The 21,618-nt window shown below is 34.6% G+C and overlaps 1 protein-coding gene across 1 annotated transcript in view; it reads left to right on the top strand.

Annotated features, from left to right (window-relative positions):
* CFTR (CF transmembrane conductance regulator) overlaps window positions 1–21,618 on the top strand; it is a 151,802-nt gene that overhangs the window by 80,885 nt on the left and 49,299 nt on the right. Inside the window, exons 14-20 of the mRNA XM_063101034.1 lie at window positions 1,089–1,217; window positions 6,373–6,410; window positions 6,881–7,125; window positions 10,581–10,660; window positions 15,651–15,801; window positions 16,700–16,927; window positions 19,740–19,840. Of these exons, the coding sequence (XP_062957104.1) occupies window positions 1,089–1,217; window positions 6,373–6,410; window positions 6,881–7,125; window positions 10,581–10,660; window positions 15,651–15,801; window positions 16,700–16,927; window positions 19,740–19,840 (972 nt within the window). The remainder of the gene's footprint in view (window positions 1–1,088; window positions 1,218–6,372; window positions 6,411–6,880; window positions 7,126–10,580; window positions 10,661–15,650; window positions 15,802–16,699; window positions 16,928–19,739; window positions 19,841–21,618) is intronic.

Below are 21,618 nucleotides of genomic sequence, written 5' to 3'. Positions count from 1 at the left end.
TAAATATCTATATGGTTTAATATCAATCTAAATGAATTTCTCAAACCTGATCCTGTAAATTTAGTTGTAAAGAATGATTCCTTTGACTAATTACAATTATTATTTATTGATTGCTTCTAGTGCTTGGCAGCATATGTGAGGGTACTTCACAAAGTTTGTGGAAAAATAGAATTAAAAGATAATATGAATATTTCCATGAACTTTTTGAAGACTCCTCGAATTTTGTTCCCGCAATGACCCTGGAAGATACATGTCATTATTCAAATTTACACATAAGGAAACTAAAGTTCAGAGAAGGTCAACTACTTGTCTGAATTCAAGTAGCTCCTATGCTGTCAACGGTGGTGCTCTGATTCAAATCGAGTCCTATCTCACTTCAAAAATTTGTATTCCTAACCAGTGAACTATATTACAATTTCGTAGGACCCCTCCTTTGTGATTTTAGTGCTTCCTCTGATTTTTTGACTTCATGAGAAACAAAACTTTCTGTTCCCTTTGGACTATCTGGGATCACTTTGTTTCAAAATTTTGAAATGTATCTGCCAAAAGGCAAATAAAAATATCTGGGAGAGTATACTCAGGATGAGAATTACGTAATTTAAGTCACAGCTGGGAAGACAGAGAATCATAGGCTACTGAGGAATGTACAAACATAAGTTGGCTGTAAGTCTACTGGAAAACCTTTATAGCTAGCAAAATACCAAACTGGCCTTGTCCATGGACCCCTGAAGAAACAAATTAAATCAAGGAGAGTTCTGGGAAGCTTCATTTTGATGGTACCATTCATTTGATAAAAAGTGTGACACTGTTAAGCATTTAAATGGTTAAACTGTCCAATGATACAGTGACATACTTTTAAAATTTTGAAAATATGGTGTCTCTCAATTTTCAAAAAGCTGTGTTGCTCCAGTGGACATTATCCTGGCTATGGAGTAACATCACACATGGCATTCATAATGATTTATATTTGTTAAAATTCATTTAACTACAAGTAGTAATTTTCCTTTATTTATACATATTCAAAATAAAACCACAATGGTGGTATGAAACTGTAATGTTTCATTGTAATAAACATGATTTTTTTTCAGGAGAGCTTTTATGACGATGCGGAGAGTATACCAGCAGTGACTACATGGAACACATACCTTCGATATGTTACTGTCCACAAGAGCTTAATTTTTGTGCTGATTTGGTGCTTAGTTATTTTTCTGGCTGAGGTAAGAATGTTACGTTGTAAAAATATTGCTTTGATTTAAAGTTAAATTAAGAACAGTTTGGAAATATGTATACATATATATATGCACACACATATGTGTGTAATAGCATATATATGTACATATGTAATTTTAAAGTGTATAATGGTATAGTTTCATATACTTCTTAGTGTCTAGAAAGCAACAGTTGGAATCACTATTGATATTTTTATTTTATACTTAGCATATAAAATGTGCTTATATGAAGAGTTTTTGATATGAAGAGTTTTTAGTAGATTCAAAAGCTCAAAGTAGAAGGACTTTTTCTGGATTAAAATTAAACACTGAAAATAATTCTGTACAAAATTGTAAATTTATTTGACTCTAGATCTTGCATTTTTAAGTATGTAGATGATGACTATTTAAATGAGTATTCACGAAATGAGATAAGTATCTATCAGTGGCTTAGAAATCATTTTAAACAACCCTTTCAGAGATTCAAATCACCCCTTACATACAAACAGTCTTCAACACCACCACCATAGTTTCTATGCCATGCCTCTGTTGTCCTTCATGTCACCAAGTTGAACGGGAGGGGGTATGCATATAGCACAGTAGGCCAGGAGTTCAGCTTCCATCAACATTAGAGGTTCCTGAAGCTGGGTAGTGGATGAGGCTTTTCTGTAATCAGGATCGTCACATAAATGCCTAAAGGGGACTGGCAGAGAATGCCAGTGGGTGAAGCGGCTGTGAGCTGGGTGAAGAGCATTTACCTTCTGGTTGTCTAAAGGGGCAACTGTAACTCATCCAAGGACTTGCCATGAGGGAATTTGGGACTGGTTTTCACAAACCTTCTTGTTTATCAAGGTAAGACAGAGATCTAGCTTTTTCTGTAAATTTTTTTCCATTTGAAAATGTGGGTAGTTGGTTAAATAAAAACAAATAAATGCTAGATGGGTACAACAGAACACATCTGTGGGTTGGGTTCAGCCTGTGAATGATTACCATAGATATTTACTCCAGAGGACACCCCTGGATGTGTCCTAGCATAAAACTGAAATATGATCAGAAGGCCCATACTGTCTTCAGGGAAGAAGTGATCCAGGTGAAGAACTGCCTCCCTCGAGGCAGTATAGATGTATGAATAACTGAAACCCAAACTTAGAACAACACATTGTTCCTATTATTAGGTCTTCCTAACCTCAATTAAGAAAGCTGTATAAAGTATCATCACTCCACCATGATCAAGTAAGATAATGTTAAATATGGAAAGGTCTGTACCATTAAGCTGTACATACTACTTCACCACTAAACCATTAGTTTCCATTTGCTCTGTAAGTTTTGGTAGTATCTCTTCTTTTGCCCTGCTGTTTTAAATTAACAAACTAAATGGAGGCTTGATGTGAGGTGTGGTTTAGCATAGTGCCAACTCTAGAATCAGACTGCCCTTGGTGTGAATTCTAACTCTGTCTTATCAACACTGTGAAACTGAGCAAGTTAGTCAACCTCTTTGAACCTCAATCACCTCATCTATACAATGGAGATTGTAATACTACCACTTCACAGGTCATTTTGTGGGTTAAGAGACATCATGATTATAAAGCACCTAATATAGGGCATGGTATATAATGAGCAATGCTAATTACTGTTATCATTAATATCCTTAATGACATATCATTATTAAAAAGGTTCAGATAGTTTGAAGTGAACAAGACCATAACAGCAATACAATGAATTTTCAGTAATTCCTCTTACACTTCAACAAAAATATGAGGTTGGGCAATTTGATACTCTCGTATGAGTAATAACTATTGCATTGAAATGTATTTCAAATTTACCTCATTAATCTCTGCTAGTCATGCCAAATGACTAACATTAATGTGAATGAAATTAGTCTGTACCCTATTTAACCTCAACCAGCCCTTTACAGTTGTTAATGATTTGAACCTCAGTATTGAAAGATCACATTACTTGATCATCTTCTTCAACTTAAATAAGAAAAAAGGGTCATATCTGAATGTGGCATTGCTTGCTTTTAACTTATAGGACCTTTGTTTCATGCAGCTCCATAGAGTAGAACTTATGCACCTTTGAAAACGGTGTATAATTAATTAATTGAATGTTGAGCTGCTACACATGTGTGTGATATTATTAGCTCAATTAATCAAAAAGAAGGCAATGGTCCTTTGTTACTGGGCAAGAAACTAAATTCTAGCAGAGGATGTAATTGCTATGTAACTACTGTTTGTTAGTTGAACTCTCACAATTGTTGAAAATACATTGTCTTATAAATGGAAAAAATGATTGGTAACACCCTTTTCTGGGTAAGCAATAATATAATAAGTGATGAGCCTTTTTGGCTAATTAACCGACTGTCAAGATTTTGAATAACAAAAACTTGATAATAGTAGAAAAATAAGTTATGTGCAGTTTAAAAGCTAAACAATTTATTCACAAATCTATTGGCTTCTTTGAATCAAAATATACATAGTTTTTCTTTTAGACTAAACTGCTTCCTTATAACAGTGTGCCCATTTCTCATCACCATTGAAATATCTCATTGGTACTTCACATCGTGGTACAGGTGCTAATCCACGGTGATAGTTTAGCTCTTTTAAATCCTGAAAGGTTAAGATGCGTTTCTTCCTTGATGAAAGTGATTTATCTATTTTTAGTTTTCATAAGGGTTGTATTTCAATTTAGATTTATGTTTTTATAGAGTAGGTTCAATATGCTCTTTTTTTGCAATATGAGATAGCTTTTTAAAAATTTTTTCAAAGCTGCTACACTGAAAAAATTCCTTTGGTCTGTTCACGTTACCACTTACTATTAGTGTGTCATTTGAAAAGGGAATCACGTCTACATTTGCATTTTTGTACCATTTTTCCCACTACAGGGCAATGTCTTCTGTAAGTTCTTAGATATTAGCACCAAGCAGATAGGCTACACAAGTTCTATTATGTTGGTCTTTCTAGTGCCCCTGCATGGCAGATAGATAAATAGAGAAGAAATGCAAATAATAGATTAGGAGGCAGTTTTCTGTTTCCTTTTAGAACAACCAAGAAGTATTGTTGTTGGTTGAAGTATCTGAAGATCCTGTTTAATGCTTTCATTCTATGATTTTTAATAATGTGTCAGAGAACTGCTGTATCCTATTCCTTTATGACTTCCCTTCTGTTTGTTAACGAGGAATCCCTAAGTGGCTTTGCATTATTAGTAAGATGGAGATGTGGTATTCTCCCATAATACAAATGCAGCTATTGACTGATAGTAATCCTTTTAGGGTGACTTTGATTACCTTGGTCTGTGTTTTAGGGCAGGATTTGAGTTGTGAAGCATTGAAATCCTCAATGTACACTGTTTTCTATGTGATCTAGAATAATGTTTAAAACCCTGAGAAAATGGAAAATAAAGGTAGTTTTACTTTTCTCTCTTAGTCATCTAGGATTGTCACTCTATTACAAACTGCATAAACTTTATAACCTCAAAACATTTTAGAAATGAAATGATAGAACTTGATTACTAAATTGTTTCTATATGCCCCGTATATTTTTACTAAAATAATTACAGGAAGTGCTTGCAAATATTTCTGTTCTAGTCAATAAAAGTATTTTGGATTGGTGATTCCATGTGGATAGAGCCAGGAAATAATTTTGTATCATGATAACTAGGCCAGTTCTTTAGTAAACTGCTTTGGTTATTGTTCCATTAGCATATATTTTATAAAATGATTATTCCTGAAATTTACTTACATTCAGAGAATGTTGGCAATGTCAGCATTATTGACATTCCTTTAATTGGATCAAAGGGTAACGATAATGACCAAAGAGTGAGGCAGAACATATACCCTTATCTAGGATCTCGAGTAATCTGATTAGTTTTAGGAAACAGGAATACATTTTAATGGTACAGAGACTTTTCAAATAGCTAGTTTATTGCTGGGTTTCATGTGCATTTCAATTTATTTGAATTTCAAGGAAACAGGGATAGTTTTTATTGGTATAGTGCGTGGAGGCTATGTATACAATGAAGAAAAGTAGGAAAGTGAAAATATTGTAGTGGCCATTATATTTTTCATCATTATACTCCCATCTGGTATGTGAATTTAACTAAAACTTACAGACCTCTTTGAAGTATAGCACTCATAATGTAATTTTTAAATTAATCTAAGTGTTGCCCATAAGTTTTTTATATAGTACTCTTAAATATTTAAGGTAAATTCGGTATGAAATAAGACTTGTAGATTTCTTATTCCAAACGTATTTGTTTCTCCCCTATTTATTTTTGTTCTGTGTTGATTTCCAAAATTATTTTACTCACAATTGCTCTTTTGTTCTATTTCATTCTCTGGTAGAGTTATTATTGGGCAATAATTGTTTAAATTTGGGGTCATTTCTAATATTATAATATTGATGGCATATACACAAGATTAAATTTCTCCATTGGTTTATGAGATAGAATACCAAACTGAAATAGAACAGAGCACAGATGACTTAAATATTGAAAGGACTGCAAAAATCACAGTTGTTAAAAAAACCTTTTTTTTTTTTTGGTTGTTTAGGTATGGTATAGGACATTTTTCACTCAGCCAAATGTTTCTGCCTTGAGAAAGCCCAAAGTCCTCAGCAATTCTAGTACTAATAAAGTATGTTTTATCCTGAAAGCACTATATTTTTATTCACAAACTGTGAATTTTTGCACTTTTGAAACTTTTAATTGATTTTCATAAATATTAATCTCACCTTTCCCAATAATTAATTACAGGTATTAATTAGTCCCCCATAATCATTGAATGGCAAGTGAAATTATTTATAGCCACTAAACAGATTAATTATCTGCTGGCAGGCTGAGATAAGTCTGTGTATAAAAAAGTTTATTATTTAAAACATTTAGCTGTGATCTTATCACCCCTATGAAGTTCAATGAATAGTTCCTGTTGAATGGAGAGGAATGGCAAAGTATTTACTTCAGTGAAATTTGAATTTCATTAACTTAATGTGTTGTCACCACAAAAAGCTATGTTAGAACAGTTATTGTAGCTACTGGAACCAGAAAAACAAAGCAAAAGAAAATGAAATTGTGTGTACTTTGATGTTGGTTATGGTGAATTTAGAGGTGGGTGTGGGAGGAACAGGTAAAGATGTTAGAAGAAAATCAACTCTGTATTGTTCCATTCCAGGTGGCTATTTCTTTGGTTGTGTTATGTCTACTTGGAAAGTGAGTATTTCATGTCCTATTATGGATTGTGTTTTGTTTCTGTTGATTATTTGGGTCTTATTAAATATTGTAATATCCACTATGTTTCATTTCTCCCCAGTATTACGGTACTGGAAAAACAAGTTATTTTGTTTAAATTATGAACATATGTAGTTCCTACAGTTCTTGGCCAATTTCTAAAGGAATAATTTGTGTTTAGTTTCTATGAAATGCAATCAAAATATTTGAAACAGTGTTATACATTTAGTATTTTCTCTAAGCATTTTAATTTAATAAAGATCAATTTTATCTACTTCAGTGGTGAGAAAACTTAATTTCTTGCAATTGTAAATTGTTGAGATTAAATGCACAAGCTCTGCTAATGCAATATGTTGTGTTTCATTAGACTCAAATTTGGTTTAATTTACATGTACTGGAAATTGAATAGGCACATTTGGTTGCCAAATAACAATTTATCTTCTGTTTTACAGTACCCTTCCTCAAGGAAATAGTACTAAAAGTGGAAATAATAGCTATGCAGTGATTATTACCAGCACCAGCTCGTATTATTTTTTTTACATTTATGTGGGAGTAGCTGACACTTTACTTGCTCTGGGATTCTTCAGAGGTCTACCACTGGTGCATACTCTCATCACAGTGTCGAAAATTTTACACCACAAAATGTTACGGTCAGTTCTTCAAGCGCCTATGTCAACCCTCAACACGTTGAAAGCAGGTACTTGACTAGGTATACAAAATGAAACTGCTGATCCGCCATCAATAGGGCCTGTGGTTTAATTTGTTTTCTAGTAACTGCACTGGCTTTTGCACAGAGACATCTGCTCTTTGTTGAGCCTCCTTATGACTGGCATGTCCCTTTCTCAGATATTATAGGTTATCATGTGTTGTTGTTCCTGATATTTCTCTATCAACTATCTAGAGTAGCTCATTTGTTTGATGCTGATAGGACTGTAGCAGCAGAAGCAGGCCCTTCTGGGTCACTTGTCCTTCTTTTTTCAGATCTTCGGTCCAGCCCCCTTCCAGGCATCTTGTTGCCAATAAATAGTATTGTTTTAAAAAGGAGGTAATTTGAAGTGAGCAAGGAAAATGTAAAATTCTTCTATTGATAAATTCTTTTGTTGGGGCAGAATGATTTAGTTTCAGGTAACTGTTCAAAGATGATCAAACAAATTTTTTTGGGGGGGAGTGGAGGGAGAAGATCCTAAATGTATTTAAAACTTTTTTGATGCCATCATATTTAAAGTTACAGAAAGTAAGAGTAAAAGAATTAAAAAGACCAAAAATTTAAAAACTAAGGGCAGTAAGGTACTGTGAAAGTAATCAATTCCATTGATTCTCTTTTGGCCAAATTCACATTTCAAAGACTCTGAGGTTAATAAGAATTCCCCCAAGTTTTATTCTTACCGTGATCTGTTGAGCACTTACTCTGCATGGCAGTGCCATTAAGCCAGGGGCTGGTATGTAAAGGTGTATAAGGCACAGTCCTTGCCCTGGAGGAACTCACAGGTGTGAAGAGAAGGTTGACACAGAAACATTTGAATATAAAACAAAGAATAAGTTCCAAGATTGAGATTTTTAGAGTGATTTTTATCTTAAAATGTCAATATAAGAAAAACCCATCATTTTTTCTGGGTGACAAAATTTCAGTGTTAGTATGTAGGTAGGTCTGCATATTTATTCTGAAGCCCTAGTAAGTCACTAAAGTCTTGCCTCATTTGGATATACTTATTACCATCCTCTGTTCTAGAGCTAAGAATTTTAGACCTAAGCAGATTTCTAAGGAACTTGATGCAGTGATTTCATTTTTTATGGAAATCTGAGACCCAGAGAAAGCATGAGACTCAGTGTAAAGAACACAAGCATTGCTCCATCAGAGTGGTGACCATGGGCAGGTTGCTCTCCTGAGCCTTGGCCTCCTCACCTGTGAAGTGGGGAAAAGAATAATTATCTCAGAGGATCTTTGTGAGAATGAGACAAGGCAATTCACTTGCCTGTGACATAGCCAACTTGAAATAAATGTTAGTTCCCATCTTGTTCCCTTCTGTGGGGTGTTGTTCCCACAGGGGATGTGCTTCCCACTCCACCTCTTTACTTTTCCAAGCCCCTCATTCCCTTAAACACTGCTCTCAGTTGGTTCTGAACCTTCTCTATTTCACATTTAAATGATCACTATTCATTTCATTTTTCTTTCATCCTACTTACCAAACTTTTATCCGCATTGTAGGATGATTCCTAAACGTCTCTACACTGTTTGTATTTTTTCTTATTTACACTCTTGAAAACTGAAACAGCAAGATGATATGAAAGCATCTGTCCTTTTCCTACCTCTACTCTTACTCTCCATTTCTGTTTGCAAGGATTATGCTTTCTTTTAGAAACCATCTCTGTTACTGATTCATATTTCATTCTCATTATGTTGCCTAGATATTCTCTGCTATACGTGGAAACAACCAATGCTTCCTTGCCTTGTATGTACACTTGCAATTTCCCCCAGGTGTGCTCTTCTGCAGTTACACATTGATCTTGATTTTCTCTGACTCCTTGCCTGATTTTCCTATGTTGCTGATAAATGATGCTAAGCCACACATTCACATAGTCGGTGCTCAGCAAACTAGGTTGAATGGATGAAAGTGTGGATGTGTATTTTGACAAAACACTACCATTTGAAATATAATAGGCACCAGGATGATTTTCTTTTTCACCAGAGCAAACCTTCATTTTCTAAGCAGTATTTATAAATACCATGTGCTAAATTTTTTTCATTTTTTGATTTATTTATGGAAAGATATACAAATACGTTTAATTAAACATGCTAAAGAACATATTAATCAATAAATATGTATTGAATAATTCCTACATGTAAGGCTTTTTGCTTGGGGCTATGGGTGATACAAAAAAAATGTGGCATGATCCCACTGATCTCTAGCAGTTCACAATCTAGAAAAAGAAATCAGACATGTACATTAGTGACTATGATACAAGACATGCATATAGTCACTATAACAAAGACATGTAAGCAGTATGTGTTAAATGTATTAAGTGTGTGTAGAGGAGGAAGAAATTAATTCCAGCCAGAGCAAACATTGATGCTTCCTTGCAGAAGGGGCATTTGAGTTGGGGCAGGGAGGAGACATAGATTTTTTTTAACAAGTAGAGACAAAGGGAAGAGGTTTTCAGGCAGAGGAAACCACATCAGGAAGGCAGGGGGACAGGAGTGTGTAGACGGTGTTTAAAGAATAGACCACTTTGGCTAAAACATGTTATTTGAGTAGAGGAAGCTTGTACTACTAGCAAGGTAGGTTAAGGCCAAATTACGGATGACATTAAATATTAAGCTAGGAATTTTGGACTTTATTCTGCCGTTCATGGGGGGTGAATGATAAGATACAATATCATTTTGTTTGTACAGTATCATGTTACATTTTTATCTAATTGTATATTTAACACCTCTCTAGTCAATGAATTCCTCAAGGGCAAAGAGCATGGTTTATTCACCTCTCTTATCTCAGTGCCTAGCATTATGCCTGGCACATCGTAGACACTCCGTACGTAACTCTTTTTCATTGAAGCAACAAATTATCAGACTTGTAAGTGTGAGTCTGGAATTTAGAAAACAGGCTGAAGCTTAGATTGCCAGCAAAGAGAGTAGAAAGAGAGAACATGGCAAAGGAGGGCCACGTCAAGGGCAGGCAGGGAGAGAACAGCCACAGATTCTGTAGAGGTGTTAAAAAGTTATGGAAATCAGAGCGGGAGAGCTCTGCCTTATGGAATACAGACACAAGGGAAATGATGAAGCATATCCAATAAATTATCATTAAACTCAGGGTTGCAAATGTGAGATTGTAATAGAAGGATGAGTACCCATTCCTGACATAATTTATAGTAAGAGCTCTATTAAAGACATTGGCTTTTGCCTGATTCTTACAATCTTATAGGAATCTGAATTTTATAACTTTTTTTTAAATGTAGGATACAATAACTAGAACACATGGTTACTTGCAATTTTGCTATAATACTAAAACTTTCTAAGTCCTTATTTGTCTGATTACATGCTAATTTTTATTTGAGTTCTGAATTCTTCTGCTATGATCCAAATTTAGTGTTAAATATCTTCAATTGTCTCTTTAAAATTACTTGGTTTTGAGGAATTTATTTTCCTTTATATTATAGGTGGCATTCTTAATAGATTCTCTAAAGATATAGCAATTTTGGATGATCTTCTGCCTCTTACCATATTTGACTTCATCCAGGTTTGTAAGAATAACTGTTTTTAAGTCTTTGCATTTGCCATTTTAAAAAATAATTACAAAAAGAAGTAAGTGAATTTCTGCTCATTTTTTTGATTGTTGAAATCCTGTCTATTATATGAATTTTGTGAATATCAAAGTTTTCAAAACAGCCGTAAATTTAGTAAAATCAATAATGAGTCAGAACTGTTTACCTGGTCCAAACCCAAGGCAATCCCACCTTTAGATGTAATAACTGTCTATTTTGGAGTGATTTGAAAGGCACAAAAGACCATTTTCCTCCAAATCATTAACCACAAAGGATGAAATTATTGGCATTGGCATCACTATTTGATGAAAGCCTATCTACCTCCCAAAGGCCAATGTTAAAATAAAGATGGATTCCTTGGTGGGGGGGTTGTGGGGAGGTACGCTCGAAACCAGCCTTACCCATGAGCACAGATTAGCTACCAGTTTCCCCACAGTAAGAACTATAATGAAGGGACAGAAGTAAAGATAAGTTTTCAAACAGGAGAGAGGGGAAAGAAAAACTGAGGACTATGTGAGGGATGTCCCTGAGTGACTGTTGTGAATAGGCCCTCAGGGCAAGCTGGCTGTGAGGCTGAGACTCTCTGGGGTTGGAGTGACCAACTGGTGACTGGTGAGTGTGGAGCAGGAAAGGGAGGGGAGTGAGATGAAAGTGACCTTGGGAATACCATATTAGGATCCATAAGTGATGGGACTTGAGGAGTGTTCTGAGATGATAACCTTGGCTGTGGGACCAGGTTTGAGCAAAACTTCCTGAGCTTCCTGTCTGGTTTAGGTCGAGCTCCAGAGAGCAAATGTCACAGTCTCAATGATCTCCTCAGAGAAACAGTTGGAACAGGTTGCAGCTCATCTTGGGATGAATCATTCTCCCCTCTTGACCCCTCCCTACCTCTTAAAAATAATAATACTGTATTTTAGTAAATCTATAAAAGAAAATAAGGACTACCGCATATATGTGTATATACAACTAACATTGACAGGTGCAGAAAAACCAGAGTTTCAGTTTACCTCATCTGCAGTGATTGACACAAATACGTTTACTGTTACAAGTGAACTGCAGCATTTTGGATTTCCTTTAGTTACTCTGTTTAGAGATATAACTAGGCAGCAGCTGCTGGAGTTTTTAAATCCATGCTTTGTGTTCATGCATTCAAAGGAGCGTTACCGATGTCTTTCCTTAAACGCTGGACATTTGTTCCTCATTCTAGGAGTTTAATGACTGGTCCCAAATATAATATTATTAAATCAGGTATAAACTGGAATGTGGACATCTTGACCTGATTGCAAAAATATTCATGAATGTTGCCCCTTGATAACTATTTTTCTACTTTTGTGGTCTACTGAGTATGTTCTGAATTAGTCTGAGTCTAACTTAAGAAAACTTCAGGAGAGTTAATTTTTAAATATTTATTTTATAAATTAACATTTTTGACATGCTTGATGGCTCTCAAATCCTTTCTTTTATGCCAATTTGAATAATTTCTGCTCAACTCCTAATGTTGAGGTTTCATTTGTTGTTGCTTTAGAAGTGACTAAGGAAAGCTCTTTTATTTTAATTCACCCATTTAATTTATAATACAAGAGGGTCTCACATTAGGGGGACATAGTATATGACAATCCAAATATAGTAAACATCTGATTAATTTTGATTTTGTTAAATAACTCATCACAGGGGTCCTTTAAATTGTGAGCTCCTTTGGTTATACTTAATCATGTTCAGACAAATGAAATTTTATTCTATTCAAATTTCAGGAACAGATCTGTTGCACAAAATAAGGCATACCTATAAATTTCCTTTATAAAAAAAAAAAACTTAGTTTCTCTTCACTCTATTTCCTAACTTTTGATAATGTACTGACAAATTTGCTTTCTGGATTGGAACAATGGAGATGGAAATGGAAGATTTGGGTTCTCTTTTGCAGATACCATGATTTTACCTTGAGCAGACACTTAATCTCAAAGGGTCTCAGGTTTGTCACCTGTAAAATGGGGAACATAAACCTAATGTAATGATGGTCCCTTTCAGTTCTAAGGTTATGTGGCTCAGATTGGTACATGAAAATTGGACCATACACGACAAATTTGTATACATATTTGAAGGCAAATGGAGAGAAAACTATATTCTACCATCCTACTTATCTCTATATTTGGGAGAATGATTTTTTTCATGAAATAGAAGCATACATATTTTGAAATGTAAAAACCTTCCACTTTCAGCTTCAAAACCTTAAGACCTTTTTTTGATTTCTTCTTTCTTATCCCAATATGTGGCTTCACACTGAGTCCTGCCACTGTGATTTCTACAATGTGTCTTTCGTATCTTCTCCCCTACCCCATTTATTCTATTATTCTCATTAATCTCTTGCTTAAAATTTTACAAGGACTCCCTATCATTTATGAATTACGTTCTAAATCTGGTGTTCATTGCATTGTTTTAAATAGGTGTTTTTGTTTGTTTTTAACCAAGTTCAAAGTGACCATTCTTATCCTCTGCTCCTGTTTCATAGTTCTCTGGGGACTTCAGTGTCAGCAATGCTTTTGAGCCACTTTGGTGGGTGAAAATGTGCTGCCCACTTCAAAGAAGCATGAGTGTATGGTACATTGTGGGTTTTAATATTCTAGTTTTTTGTTTTGTTTTGTTTTGATTTAGGATTTGTATAAGGATGAACGGGAATTAGAAATCTGTGCTCAATTTCATCTTGTCCTGAAGTCCTTCGATTTAGTTAGTTGTCCTCTCACTAATACACCTGGTCTGAAGTGACTTCTAATTCATTATGAATTAAAAACTGGGACAGAATTTAAGGCTTCTTTGTATAATTAGAGTATCAAATATTTTAAACCAGTGATTTTAATTTAGCACACATTGCCAAATTATGAGGCTCTGACTTGAGTCCCTAAGGACAGCCTCTTATGGATCAAATGGAGTTATTTTTCTCCAAGGATGAGACTTATTTTTCATGTATTTTCCAGTTTGGTTTATACTCTGGGTGATGGTAGTTGCTGAATACCTGACTACCTTGTGAATGTTACATCACTTCCAACTGTTCCCACCTTCTCCATTCTTCTCTAAGCCAGTGAGATATCTTGGTCAGTTGACTACCCAATTCTACCTATTTTATCATAAAATAGTACAGTTTCATTTCTAAAAACTCCATCATGTCTGCAATTATTTAAAAAGAAATAATGCATTCAATAGAAAATGGGTTAAAGGCTAATGTTTCTTATACACACATGATCACTCTTCCCACCCAATTTTTATTAAAAATAACACTAAGTTGGAATTATATGGTAAAAATAGCACAAGTCAAAATTAACAAGTGCCTTTAACAACTGTCAACAGCAAACAAAAAACCGCGATCCTAAAGTAGTAGCTGAAGTTGCTTTACTAGCAATGCAACAGAGATTGTCTTTCAGGCATACTGACCCTTTTAAATTAAATCATATTTTCTTTTCTGTTTTTTCAAAACATCCTATTTCTGAGAAATAAATAGCTTAGGTTAAAAAAACTAGTTTGCCATTGAGGAAGCATCTTGTCACGTAGTAACTAGGGCATTTAGGATTTTCTCATTATACTGGTGGCACTTGCGGGGCAAGAATGGAATAGGGAAGACTTTCCTTATATTATTAAGTCATGATATCTCTAGTTCAATGCCTGGAATAGAAAAGATTCATCCAAACACTTGTCGAATTAGTAAGGGGCTGGCATTCCAGAATTTGATGTTTGGAGACATAGAGGCATTGTCCTTTAGAAAAGTTTCTGAGGTATGATCATCTGAAGTTTTAGAAGGAAATAGCAACCCATTCAAAGATTTATGCAGATCTCTGTTATTTGTCTATCCTGCTGCCACCTACCAAAATGTTATGTGTTTTACTGCATCAGTTGGAAAATAAACGTGTCACCCATGGAAACTGGTAGAGAACTGGCTCACTGATTCACATTTAGAGGTTCTATATTATTTATGTTTTAACCCTTGTTGCTGATAGTTACTGTATTCATACTTTCTCCGAATGGGTTATTGTGGAGTAAATGTTAGCAGACGTTTTATCTTTTTAAAATGTATGTATTTGGAGTCATGTGGAAATACAGAATTTAAAACTTTAAAATGGATCATGAAGTGCACCAATCTGGTGGGCTTGTTTCTGAGATTACTAACCGGGTTCTAGTTTTTTGGTGGATAATGTGAAGAGATATTTATAATGAATGGGCTTGACTGAAATGCAAAATTCATTTTGACATGTAAGATAGAAAAAATTACCTAATTTCAAATTGAATCAGCCATCTCCAAAAATCTTTTTTTGAGACTCGAGGATATCTCCAATCATTTCAAATAATAGGGACACATACTTACAAAAGAAATAAAATTTTTTTGTTTTTAAAAAAAAGGAAAAAGAAAAACAGTGGGAATCGGGGCATTGAAGAGGGAAGTAAAATTTCAATATAATTTCTTTCAATCTTAAACATGGGAAAACTAGGCTCAGAGAAGTTAAATAGCTCGCCTAAATGACCAAGCCTGTGTTTAAGCCAGATCTTTCTGACTCAAAGACTCCAAAATGAGTGCGTGATTTTCAAAAATTATCTAAACAAAATAAATCCTAAAACTGATGTTTATACTAAAATTATTTCAAGATAGTTTAATTTTTAAAAGGCCAAGCTAAAAAAAATTATATTCATTTAAAATTCATTATACAATACTTTAAAGTGTCTGGAGAATGAGTATATTCAAAATCAAAGGACAATGTGTTTTCAAAACTTCAAAAATGTGACCTAAATAATTTTTTGAACTTTCATAGAATCTATGAAAAATGTACTTTGTTCAGAAGACTGCCTTCCCAGTAAAAAGACACCTGCCTCTTATTAAGAACGGAACAGAGTGGGGACTTATTTAGAAATAAATCACTGACACACCTTGTCCATTTTGCAATGTGAAAACGTTTACTCACCAACATGTTTTCTTTGATCCTACAGTTGTTATTAATTGTGATTGGTGCTGTAGCAGTAGTCTCAGTTTTACAACCCTACATCTTCCTAGCAACAGTGCCAGTGATAGCGGTTTTTATTATGTTGAGAGGGTACTTCCTCCACACCTCACAGCAACTCAAACAACTGGAATCTGAAGGTATGACACTGAACATGCAATATTCACCTTGAAAAGAAGCCACAGGAGCTATTTGGGATCCTCTATTGTTACTCTACTTTTCAACATTTTTTTCTTGCTTTTAAACTCGTATAGCAATGATGTTTTCAAAATGTATATGTATATAAAAGGAAACTACACTACAAAGTACATATGGATTGTTTTTGTTAATGACCATGTGACTTCATTTTGGTTTTAAAACAAGTGTATAGAGTTACCCGTGTTGGGGTATGGAACATTCATTTATAAATTACTTATATCAATTAAATTAAAAAATGAGAGTGCTGCTATTAGTAAAGTTTCTCAGGGTTCCCAAGCAATATTAGACAAAATTCTGCGTTTTCACTTGTTTTCTTCAGATACCCTTACTTTACGTCCTGAGACTGCCTTTCTGTGTACCCCCAACATCTACTTGTTTTATTTGGGAAGTATATTTTTCAGAAACAGCCTTGGTGTGGGTCTTTTCGGGGATAAATTTCCAGTGTGTTTCTACTTTGAAAGTTATTAGCTAAATCAAGTCACATAAACTTTCTTAATTGAAACACTTGAAAAAATTTTCTTAAAAGGAAAAAGATTTTCTTAGTAGTGATTTATTTAGGATTAGCCAGAAAAAACAATGCCCAGTGGTAGCCAAGAAATATGAATACATAATGGTAGTGATTTTATAATAAGTTCCCATTCATGATAACCAAGTAAAAAAAGGTTAAAAATTAACAAATCCCATCTATTCAAAATACGACACCAGAGTGAAAAACCTCTCTAACCAATGGCATGTGTGGTATGATTACTCTTAGGTTAGTCTTTTGCAGGTATCTGGCAGTATGAAACTGCATTTGGTGTTTACATAATTTGCATTGTTTTCTATGGGAATATTTCACAGCCAGGAGTCCAATTTTCACTCATCTTATTACAAGCTTAAAAGGACTATGGACACTTCGTGCCTTTGGACGGCAGCCTTACTTTGAAACTCTGTTCCACAAAGCTCTGAATTTACATACTGCCAACTGGTTCTTGTACCTGGCAACACTGCGCTGGTTCCAAATGAGAATAGAAATGGTATTTGTCGTCTTCTTCAGTGCCGTTACCTTCATTTCCATTTTAACAACAGGTACTATGAACTCATTAACCACTTGGCTAAGCATTTAAGTCAAAATTTTGTCATTGAATAAAATGCTGTATTTTTATAGGTTATACATTTTAGATATCTTTAAACAGTTTTTGGAGTTTAATAATAAACAATTTGTTGGTTTATTGTTGAACAAATGATTTTTTGAATTCTATTGTTTTATTGGTGAGCAACTAATTTCTTTGAATTGAAGCTAGTATTGTCCCTGCTTTCTTAGTTTAAAAAATTGAGACACAGAGAATGTCAGACATCTGTGATTGAAAGAAAAAAAAAAACTCATCTCTTTATGCTCATTTTGTTAAAGGGTTCTAGCTTCAAAATCAATAGATCTCTTTATTAAAGAGCTCTCTGTATAGGGAAAAAAGAAACATCCACATCTACGCACACACACACACAATTCTCCTACTTGGTGAGTTTGTTCTTTCAATCACTAGTTGGTGACATTTATTATTATTTATCTAATGTGAATTTTGCATAAAGAAAAAACTGCCACAGAGGGGAAATCACATAGATAAAAGTGATACATTTTTCAAATACAAACATTCTAAGTTTTAGGGTCTTTGGGTGAAAAACACAAAATATTTCATAGTAAGTAAAGTAAAAATTTAAATAGATAAATGAGTTCCTCTAATTTAAGAAGTCGAATTTCTGAGTTATAAAAAGTGTTGAAATATATTATTATAAGTGACAACACACAAAGCTTCAGAGCAAATGCCAAATCAATGCAAAATCTGCAGGATTGTTTGGTTGTAAGAACAGAATCCTACTCAAACCAAAATGAGACATTCGTTGGAGAGTTACAGGAGGGCCTCAGGGAGCCCAGGGCAAGCAGCGCCATTGGGCTCCTGAAGGAACTGGAACAGGCACCGGAGAGTCCAATGCAGCTCTTCTTTCCATCTCTTGAGTCCAGATGCTGGCCTGTATCCATTCTTTTCTGCTGCTGCTTCATTCCTCTCTCTCGCTCTCTCCCGCACTGATGACTGATTTTCCTGACAAACCAGGGATATGCCACATTGACTTTATGTGGCCTCTCTGTCTGGCTTCCTGAAGTAATAGAGTTTCCCTGTCTGGTTACAAAGACCTGAAGAGAACAGAAAACAGGCTCCTTTGGGCTCAGGAGTACACCTGCAGTCCACTCAGCTGCTATGAGGGAAATAGGCTTTCCATATTTGTTACCTTAGTTGGGGCAGTGGGAAATGACTACAACAGGAATGTAGATGGTCAGGCAAATGAACTAATCCTCAGCAGTACAGTAATTTTAGGCAACTTTTTTTTTTTAAATGAAGTTTCATTTTAGGTTCATAATCTTAAAGATTTTTCTTTTAAGTTATTTGAAACAGTATCAAGGAAGGCTGAATTACATGAACCAAGATTTCTTAACAGTTAATTCAAATTATATATCATGTGCTATAACATAATGATTAAGAGAATGATTAAGTCCTGAATCTCCAGAGGTAATGGTCAAAACATTTAACAGCAGCACAGTACATAACCTACCAATCAAATCAGATGCCCAACCAGAGTGGATGTTAGCCACCCAGCTGATATCAGCACTAGCTCTACTGGGCGGCTTCAGCTACATTAACTTGCACATATTAATTAACTTCTCTAAAGCCCCTCATTTTCTTCATGTGTAAATAAACACAATAATAGTGTCTATGTCATAGGTTTGTGGTGAGTATTAAATGTGATAATTTGTGCAAAACACTTAGTATAGTGCCTGGTCTGTAGAGAATACTAAATAAATGTTATAAAATTTATTATTGTTGTTATTAAAATTTTATCTTATTCTCATATTAACCTTCAGAACAAGTAATATAGTGGGGTCCTATGTAACTTTTACCTATTTAAACTAACCATTTAGTTCTAAAAGCAGATATGTGCTGTCTATGGCACTCCTTCTATTAGAGGAATTATGGAAATAAAATTTCAATTAAAAATAGGATGAATTAGTTCTCCCAATTTTAGAAACTTAGGACAATCTTATTGTGCATTATAGATGCAAGAACTGACAATTGGAATTTGATCACCTAAATTTATAATGATTTAAGAACATTTGTCTAGAAAATTTTTACAGCCAGAATACTGAATAGTAATGAATTTTAATTAGTGGTTCCCTCTAGTCCTGAAAAGCCATTTACTATAATTAAACACTTAAGAATTGTTCTTCCCGGGTGAACTAGTCTGTTTCTGGAGCATAGAGGGCCATTTTTTGTCTTTCCAAATGGCAGACACATTAGTTTTCTGAGTAACGCATGAAGCTCTATGTCCACTTCCCAACAGCATCTGATTAAAAGAGAAAGTCCTCCTTTCAAAGGTCTGAAGCACATCTAAACATCTTGCACATAATGCTCAAACACATCTTTCCTCTGCTTTTGACTTCTTTGTAGAGGAGCTTAGCGGGACACAGGACTTTCTTTTCCCTTGCCCATTCTAGGATTTGTCACTACTACTTACAGAGTAATAGTAGAAGAGACAAACAGTATCTACTCAATGCCAACAACCTCTTCATTACCCGAAACATTTTAAAAAAGGAAAACTCTTCCCTAATATGCACTCTTATAATATAAGCCACTCTCTGATTTAAAACATTGGTTGAATGTTTACTATATACCGGGCATTATTGCTACTAATAGATGCTGCAGTGAAGTGAGATGAAAGAACAATGGTTAAATCAGCCTAAAATTGAAATGTAAACTTAATGTGATATGTGCCATGGGAGAGGTATAAATAAAGTTGTTTACAGAAGAGAGAAATAACATGAGATTTGTTTATATCTTTTTTCCACATACAGGTGAAGGAGAAGGAACAGTTGGTATTATTCTAACTTTAGCCATGAATATCATGAGTACATTGCAGTGGGCCGTAAACTCCAGCATAGATGTGGATAGCTTGGTAAGTCATTATTATTTCTTTAACTTTTATGAAAAATTCAGACAAACCAAAAAGTATAGGTAATAACATAAAGAGTAACTATATACCTAATATCCAGCTTAAGAAATAAAACATTACACATAAATGGAAGGCCACTGTGTATCTCTCATTAAACTCCTTTCTCTTCTTTCCTCCATGTAGTTAGCCACTATGAAAATCTAATGCTACAGTGAACATTCTTGCACTTGTTTCCTTGCTCGGGATATTTTTTTTTTTTGACCAGTAAAGGGATCGCAACCCTCGGCATGGTGTGGTCAGCACCACGCTCAGCCAGTGAGCGCACCAGCCATCCCTGTATAGGATCCAAACCCTCGGCCTCGGCGCTCCCAGCGCTGCACTCTTCCGAGTGAGCCATGGGGCCGGCCCTTGCTCAGGATTTTTTTAGGAGAGATACCTAGAAGTTATATTACTGGGTCATAGAATTAGAATTCACCCACACTCAACTTTAGTAGATGGTGCAAAATTCCATTGTACCAATGTATACTCCCATCAAGAGATTATTAGAATTCTCATAGCTTCATTATCTTGAGCAACACTGGATATTGTCAGACTTTTAAATTTTGGCAATCTGATGGATGTGAAGTAATTACTGAGGAGATAGGGCAGCTTACTACATATTGATTGGCCATTGAGGTTTTCTCTTCTGTTAATTGCTTGTTCTTGTCAATTGCTCATTTTTCAACTAGACTGTTTTTTTTGTTGTTGTTTCCTTAATTGATTTATAGAGGTTTATGAATTCTGGATCAATTGTCAGTTCCATACATTTTAAACATAGTCCCCCAGTCATTGGCTTGGTTTATAGTATTTTTTCAGCACCGCACTCTCCCGAGTGAGCCACGGGCCGGCCCAACTTATAGTATTTTTTGATAAAAAGAACCTTTTAAGTTTTATGAAGTTGAAGTTGAATTTATTAAAATTTTCCTTTGTTTTGTGTTTTTGGTATCTTACTGAAGAAATCCTTCTCTGTCTTGGGTTTCCAAATTTAGCAGTATAACATTTTTCATAATATTCTTTTCTTTTTTTTTTTTTAATTTCCAGTCTTTAGTGTTAGGTCCATTCTTATTCCTAAAGTATTTACCATTGCCATCTCTTTTTGCTTAATCAATATTGCCACACACTTATACTTTATTATATTTATTATATTTATTAATGTGCACAAAGACTGTATTTTAGTTTTGTTGTTTCTCTTGTCTTTGTTCCTAGAATACAGAGCCTGCAATAATGTTTGTGGGCTAACAATGTGTCAGGGACACAAATCCCATGGCAGCAAGAGTGATGGATAAAAGGAAGCAAGGCATATTTTCCCATTTTTATTTGAAAAATCAAATGCATAATGTTCAATCAGACTGCACAGTTGGTCTGAGTAGCTTTGTCATTGACTTCTTTTCATCTTTTTGGAGTACACTATTTAAAATCATTCATTCATACTGCATTGGTAGAAAGTCTAAAAACTCTAGTTAAGAATGACTGAGCGACACTATTGTTATACTTTTTGCTTAAGTTTCAGTTACCATTCTCTAAGACAGGTCACATGTTCTGAAACTGCACACATTTATTCAGCTATGAAATCTGTCTAGTCAATTCCTGTCAGAACAAATATCATTACAAAAATATGAAAAATTAAAAAAAAATTTTTTTAATGCCCTCTTCTTGCCCAGGTGTCTTCATAATTTTTTCAAGCACTTTAATAGTTTGTTGAAGTGCAATTTAACCTTAACATGATTTTTAGTAGTTTGCTT

The sequence above is a fragment of the Cynocephalus volans genome, chromosome 6 (genome assembly GCF_027409185.1).
Source record: "Cynocephalus volans isolate mCynVol1 chromosome 6, mCynVol1.pri, whole genome shotgun sequence".
In the NCBI taxonomy this organism is placed as follows: Eukaryota; Metazoa; Chordata; class Mammalia; order Dermoptera; family Cynocephalidae; genus Cynocephalus; species Cynocephalus volans.
This window is presented reverse-complemented; position numbering and strand designations above follow the sequence as displayed.